The 8104-nt window shown below is 34.5% G+C and overlaps 1 protein-coding gene across 1 annotated transcript in view; it reads right to left on the bottom strand.

The window, feature by feature from the left end:
• Positions 1 to 235: 235 nt before the first annotated feature.
• LOC103130664 (immunoglobulin superfamily DCC subclass member 3-like) overlaps positions 236 to 8104 on the bottom strand; it is an 8803-nt gene continuing 934 nt past the window's right edge. The window contains exons 2-5 of the mRNA XM_016666088.1: positions 5357 to 5501; positions 1332 to 1462; positions 631 to 768; positions 236 to 513 (exon numbers count right to left, since the gene is read on the bottom strand). Coding sequence (XP_016521574.1) covers positions 236 to 513; positions 631 to 768; positions 1332 to 1462; positions 5357 to 5501 — 692 coding nt within the window. The remainder of the gene's footprint in view (positions 514 to 630; positions 769 to 1331; positions 1463 to 5356; positions 5502 to 8104) is intronic.

Genomic DNA, 8104 nt, shown 5'->3' with positions numbered 1-8104 from the left:
GGGCTATTTTATTAATAAATTCTCAGACTTGATCAGAAATCAGTGTGTCAATGATCATTCCTTGTTGTGTGAAGAGTTGCTTCTGCTGGTGGCCTGAATTAATTCCTTCAGGAGAGACTGAGTTTAGCTTATGACTCCAGAGTTGCTGAAATTGGTGCCCTGATTAAACAAAAAAAATGTAATTTTTTATTAATAATTTGATCAATAATAAATTATTGATTGCAATTATTAATAATTACATGAGACAAACACTGATGCAAGTTCTGATTCCCAACAATTTTGATGCCACCTTATGACACTGGTATAACAGTTTGGTTTCCAGAATTCTGATTCCCAACATCTTCATGGTCTCACCTTGTACCACCAGGCGTCCCAGTGCTGTGCGTCTCATTCTGGTACCAGGCCGATTGGCAGCACACACATAAACACCGGAGTGCTGCAGGGTGACATCTGAGATCATCAGGTTGCCCGTCCCGACGACCTGTATACCCTCCACTCCAATAGAACGTCCATCTGACGGATACATACACACAGAGCGCAAGAAATGCTTTGTGAAACTACATTAAAAAAAATAAGTGTTACTTAGCAGAATTCCTTCTTATGAATTCTGCCTGAGAAATCCCAAGGTACCTAGCCTGCTCCAAGAAACAATGGGCCGAGGGTTTCCTGTGGCAATGCACTCCAAAATGGCAGTCTGATGGACAGTGATGGTAAGATTCTGGGGCCCAGACAGGATGACTGGCTCCTTATAGATTCTAGGAGCTCCACCTTATTTGATTAGTTAGCACAATAAACAAACATATATAAGTTAAGATAAAACACTGACACACAGTTGTATACTATGTAGTGTATATGAATCAGCTGGCAGTATTGCAGTTATAGAACTGATAAGTTATCAATGGATTGTGACTGATGTACTCCAGTTGGGTTGTAATCCAGAATGTCAAACAAGTTTTATGTTCTAAATTGGATAAGTTTCCTGGTCAAAAGTTTCAAGAAAGAAATCATTCACAAAACCTTAAAACATCCAATATAAAATCGGAACCCCTGGCTTTCCTGATCTGCAAATGAGTAAAACATTATCAGTACATATGTCAGAAAGAAAATAAGAGTAAATAGAAAAAAATAAGTGCTTTTTCTTCAAGTTAATAACTCATCTGCATAATTATTGTCTGAACATCAAGGTAAGAACCAACAGGCATACTTTCACAAGCATTATTGCATTATTCCTTTCACCATGACGCCATGATCCACTCTCTCTCTCTCTCTCTCTGTCTGTCTGTCTGTCTGTCTGTCTGTCTACCAACCAACCACAAGTGTTGTGTACGTACCTGTAACATTGAGTGTGGCGTCATGACTGTAACGAGTGTTTGCAATATTGGTGGCCACACAGCGAAAAATTCCTGTGTCTGCCTTCCTTACACCTGTTACTTGTAAGATACCCATTGGTAGAAGAGTGTACCTGGACAAGAAGCCAAAAGATATAACAAACTGTTAATATCTCTACCTCCCATTCAGAAATGTGAAAATAAAACTCTTGTGAGTTAATCCTGTTCTTTTTAAAAGCATTTGATGATAATGTGCCTATTCACATGTGAATCAAATCAGATATACAGTTGAAATCAGACATTTACATACACTCAATAAAAAGACACATACAAATTTTTTTCTCAATGTATGATGACACCCTGCTGTTGCATTACGGCTGGTTAACTGTTCTTCATTTAAGGTCTTTGATATAGGAGGCACTTATTCTCATGTGTCCACCTCACCGTAAGCATTTTCCAACATTTAGCAGATAGAATCAGGTGTTTCCCCCCACAGGCTTTAAAAACAGCAGTTATCAAACCACTGATAAAAAAAGAGCAATCTGGACAAATCACTACTGCAGAATTAGTTCACTTAACATAAGTTTATTTGTTTGGATATCATGGTATATACGGCTGTTTAGTATAGGGGTGCTCAAGTCCAGTCCTCGAGAGTTACCATCCTGTAACTTTCAGATGCTTCCCTGCTCCAACACCCCTGAATCAAATGAATGGATTGTTAGCAGGTCTGTTCAGCGCTGATCACAGTCTGTTGGAGTAAGGATGTATCTAAAAGTTGCAGGACAGTTGCTCTTGAGGATGGTAGCTGACTAGAGAATTCAGGTTTTTTGAAAGCAAAAGCAATTAAACGTTATCTGGCAAGTAGAAAGTTGAATTTGAAGGTGGTTTTGGCATAATCTGGGTTGTGAGTGGATCGAGATGGCTAGTTGTAGTGGGGGGCTTTCAGAAGATGAAAATATGGACATAGGATGGTTTATGGTAGAAAATAGAAGAGGAGGAGGAGGGAAAGATAAGGTTAAAAAGGGACTAAATGCTGGTAGAAGATCTCTTGAGGATGAGGAAGAAAGAGTTGAAATAAGAAAGAAAATAATGTAAGAAATAATGTAAGATTTCAAAGTTATATTAAATTTAAGGTAGGACAGGATATGATTGGAGTAAGATCTATCAGTTTGTCAAAAGGATTAAAGAAAGCTATTGGAGATGTAGAACTAGCTAAAGTCTTAAGGGATGGAAGTCTACTTATCATTTGTAAAAATCCTGAACAAAAGAATAAGACTCTAAAATTACAAATGGTGTGTAAAAAAAAGAAGTGCTGAAAAGAAAGATTGTTGGGGAAGAAAGAGGAGTAAAAGGAGTAATATCATTATCATTACTCAGATGTTATAAATGTCAAAATTTGGAGGAGCTAAAGTAAATAATAAAAGGAGGAGAGATTACAGGCATCAAACAATTACGGTACAGGCTTTTAGGAGTGGGGAGAAAACGGACAGTACATCTGTACTACTGGATTTCAACGATAGAGTTCTGCCTGATAAGGTGATGATTGGTTACAAGAGCTTTAATTTAAGAGTTTATATTCCACCACCTCTCAGATGTTATAAATGTCAAAGATATGGATATACTGTGAATGTTTGTAAAGAGAAACAGAGACATGGTAGATGTGGAGGTGAACATCACTATGGTGAGTGTGGAAATAATCCTGTTTAATGTTGTAACTATGGAGGAAGTCATACTGCAGCATACACAGGATGCATGGTAAGAAAAGAGGCAGCTGAAATTCAAAAAGTTAAAACTGATAAGAGAATTCATCTGCTGAAGCAGTGAAAGAGCTGAAAAATATTGAAAATGCTCCAAAAACAACTCATGGAAGGAAAAAAGTGGCAGACAATAATCAATGTAATATTACATTACATTAGAAAAATGTATTCTTTTTCTTGCACATATCATAAAAATAAAAATCATTGTAAAGGTAGCTGCAAAGATTTTCAATGTCAAAGATTTATCTTCTTGGGGAAAAAAAATCTGTGATGAACTTAAGACTTGGAAAAGGATCATCTGAAGCTGAGGCTTCTCAAATTATTACATAATTCTAATATTACAACGGAACGCCCGTAGTCTAATAGCAAATGGTCAGGGATTTAAAGGCTTCATTAATAATCTAAATATAAAACCAGACATAATATGCATTCAAGAAACATGGCTTAAGCCATCATTACAGTTTATTGTTCATGGTTACTCAGTCTTATGTAAAGACAGGATAAAGGGGAATGGGGGAGTTTGTGGCATATTGTAAAAGGAAAACCTGAAAATTATTCACCTCCATATATCAGATTTAGAACTTATTGCTGTAGAAATTTGGACAAATGATGGAAATATTAAAATAATAAATTATTATAATCCTTGTTAAAACTTGACTCAATCTTAGAACACTGTAGAGGGAAAATAGTTTGGTGTGGGAACTTCAGTGCATATAGAACTTTATGGGGAGATCAAGATAATTATAATGGAGGAATTTTAGAAGAGGTGATTGAAGAAAAATAATTGGTAATTTTAAATAACGGAGTAGGTACTCGGGTGGACTTTGTGAGGGGTAAGGAATCTGCTATTGATCTGCCCTTGGTTTCTCAATCTCTTGCTGATATTTGTAGCTGGAGAGTATTTGAAGAAAGCACAATGGGGAGTTATCATTATCCAATTTTTGCCAGCATAGGAATAGATACTGAAGAAGACCAGGTAGAAATTGAGGGGAGATGGAAATTTGGGAAAGCAAACTGGGACAATTTTTAAATGATGAGTGAGGTTAACCTAAAAAATATAGATACAAGTAAACCGATAAATGAATTAAATTTAGAAATTAGTAAATGTATTATTGATGCAGCCAAAAGATTTCACTCCTAGAAGTTAGTGGTATTAAAAAAAAGAAGATGGTTCCTTGGTGGACACCAGAATGTTCAACAGCAATTAAACAGTGGAATAAGGCTTTTAAAATACTTAAGAAAATTATTTGTTTCCAGAATCTAATATATTATAAAAGGAGATAGGCAGAAGTTGGGAAAACTATAAGAAATGCTTAAAGGGATTATTGGAGAAAATATTGTGAATCTTTGGGGAAAAATACTGCATTAGACAGGGTGTGGAAATATTTGATTGTGTATTATATAATCACTTCCAATATCACTTACTGATATTGGTAATTATGACTCACCTGAAATGATAAAAAATGACACAGACTGTGGAAGAACCACAGTTTCCCAGTTCTAAAGTCCCTACACTGGCTCCCTGTAGCTCAGAGAATAGACTTTAAAATACTGTTGTTAGCATATAAATCACTGAGTGGCTCAGCACCACAATACATTAAAGATCTGCTGCTGTTGTATCAACCTTCCAGACCTTTCAGGTCTTCTTGTTCTGGTTCTGCTCTGCATCCCCAGAACCAGAACCAAACATGGAGGATCTTCTGTTTCTACAAATCTGGAACTGGGAAGCAGAAAACTGCAAAACAGCCGAAACACTGAGTGCCTTTAAATCTAGATTAAAAACCCATCTGTTTAAAGTTACTTTTGAAATATAATCAATGAAACATTAATCATCATTCTGATGTATAACAATGGCACTTGACAAAATGCAGTGTTTCCATTGTTGACTGTATATTCTGTGACTTTCTATTTATGTGTTTTATGGTGGGAAGCATCTTGAGCTGCCTTGTTGCTGAAATGTGATCTTCAAATAAACTTGAAATTTGATAGAAATATTAGTAATTATGACTCACCTGAAATGATAATAAAAAAAGTCTTTTTATTTGCTGTAAGTAAATGCATTTGTTTTCAACTGTATATATAGTTTTTCAATTGATTTTTTTAACCTTTTGAAATAAATATAAAAGTAGCAAGATCATTTGCTTTTAAGTAATAAGTTAATGGAACTCATTACTTATTTCATTTTTTTTCTGAAGGTACAAGACAATGTCCTATAGACCTGTCCTGTAGAAGATTTAATGCAAATGGCTGCATACTTCTGGTTGATTTTACCTGCTGTCAGAAGTGTTCAGTGGTCCTTTATCTTTTTCCCATGTTATGGTAGCCTCAGGAATACCATTTATTTGACACTGGAAGCGAGCAACTCCTCCCTCATTCACAGACATGGATACTGGATCAGTGTGGAACTTTGGAAGAGCTGCGTAAATAAATACAGAAATAATAAAATAAACTGGCTTGCAATAAGTTTCTGCTTCCCAATAAGTTGTTTAACATTGTTGGTTACCAACAATGTTAAACAACTGATGAACTGACAAGGTTACAGACAATTTCACTTATTTATTTGAGCTACCATATATACATTTTGTGTGGAAATTTATGACTGTGATTCCTAGACTTTCTTACACTTACACAAATGTACCTGCTCAAATGCAAGCAAAGTTTCTAATATCATGGCCACAATCAATATATGCTTATTATAGAGAAGGTATCTGTTAATAAAACATCATCATGGCAAAGCACTTTATGAAAATAAGATCACAACTGTGTTTCTTCTTGATGAACAGGAAAGCTGAGTCAAGCAAAAATGTAATCGGAAAATAAATTTTGACACTTTATGCACATTTTTTTTCCTAAAGAGAAATGCAAGTTATCACTTTAAAAATAATGTTCTGGAGTTGGTTTAAAACAAGAGATCAACAAAGTTTGTTAATTTCCAAGTTTCCAGTCTAAACAATCCATGGTGGTGCTGTGCTACAGATACTGATTTCCACTTTTTCTCCAGTAAGTTAATCTACAAGTATTTCAAACTACATTACAGTCTGCCAACATTAAAACATATCAAATCTCACTGTATTTTAAAAAAAAAGTTACACTTTGGCTAAACAGATTCAACATTTAATCAAACTCACTACATAAAAAATGTTAATTTCTTCTCATTTGATGGTTACACAGAAACACTATTTATATACTCTAATTTGGATTTGATAGACAGTTAGTTTAGTGTTGTATGTAAATATTTGAATTGCATGTTCCAGATGGCAGATTTAAATATCTGCCATATTTAAATATGGCAGATATTAATATTAATTAATTAATAATTAACAATAATAATAATAATAATAATAATTAATATTAATTATTAATAATTAATTGTTAATTAATTATTATTATTAATGATAATTAATTATCATTAATTAATGTATTAATTAATGATACATTAATTAATACATTAATGTATCATTAATGTATTAATGATACATTAATGACACTTTTAATGTATCATTAAAAGTAGAACCATTTTGCTAAAGGCAGTTTCTTGAACATCAAGCAACTAGTCAAAAACAGCAAATGAAGTTCACCAAAACTGGAAGCTGCCTTTTAGGGCCTTTATTAAGCTGGGTTGTAAAATCCCCTTAAGACTAATGCATACATTGTGATGTTACCACATATGTTCCTTGGTGCCTGTTCTAGTTGAACAGACCGATACAAATATGTAATATCAAATTGCATTGACATATTTCATATGTACTTATGGGTAGAAATGTGAGTAGTACTGAATGAAATATAAAAGCCAGTACAAAAAATGTACACTAAGTTTCTTCAACATCTGCCGGACTTTGCTCAGGATGTTTTATGAATCTGTGGTTGCCAGTGCCATCCTGTATGCTGTGGTGTGCTGGGGCAGCAGACTGAAGGTGAAGGACAACAACAGAACAAATAGACTGATCCACAAGGCCAGTGACATCGTTGGAGTGGAGCTGGACTCTCTGACAGTGGTGTCAGAGACAAGGATCCTGTTCAAGACTCAGCTTGTCTTGGACAACGAGTCTCATCCACTTCATGACGTGTCCCCGGCTACAGGAGCATCTTCAGTCAGAAACTTATTATACCACAGAGCACCACAGGAAATCATTTCTGCCTGTAGCCATTAGATCAGGGGTCACCAACCTTTTTGAGACTGGGAGCTACTTCATGGGTACAAAGTAACATGAAGGGCTTCTTGTTTGATACAGATATACATTTTCTTGGCTCAACCTTTATAACAATAATACATTTATAATAATAATAATACATCTAAATGTATTATTGTTATAATGATTGCATGCTGCCTGATCACAACAGTTATTAGTCATGATTTGCCATGGCAGATATGGTTAATCGTTATTATGTGATCAGGAGATCTTAGTTCACAGAATTTTAAGTTTGATTTGCTGCGCAGGTGACTACCCAGGCCTGAGTAACTTGAATCTAATTTTATCTGCACTCATTTATAGATTATTTTTAGATGAACATATTTGTATGTGCATGCTTGTTATTTATTTATTTATTTATTTATTTATTTATACTCAGTCATACTGAATTACTTAAATCACTCTTAGGCATATATGTATTTTATATACTGTATCTCTTATGGTTATATTTGTATTATTAATATTTAACAAATTAGATGGAGTAGCTTGTCAGCTAATAAGTAATTTCCCTGTGGGGTTCGCCCCAAAGGGAAAATGTATATTCTATAGTATAGTATAAAATAGTATATTCTATTCTGTTCAACAAAATGACCAGCAGCCATTAAATTCTATTGATTTTAGACCTATTTCTAATTTTATTAATGTTTTAATCAGAAACTATGACAATTGAAATTAGCTCTTGAAATCTGTGATTGTTTTACTGACAATTTTAAACGTTCATTGTGCAATCACATACATTGCCTGTCCATCACAGAACAACAAACAACCATGCACACACACACACACACACATACACACACACACGAACACACACACACACACACGGACG

Source organism: Poecilia formosa, unplaced genomic scaffold, assembly GCF_000485575.1.
Source record: "Poecilia formosa unplaced genomic scaffold, Poecilia_formosa-5.1.2 Scaffold659, whole genome shotgun sequence".
NCBI classification, from domain to species: Eukaryota; Metazoa; Chordata; class Actinopteri; order Cyprinodontiformes; family Poeciliidae; genus Poecilia; species Poecilia formosa.
Note: the sequence above shows the minus strand (reverse complement) of the source record. Positions and strands in the feature narration are given on the sequence as shown.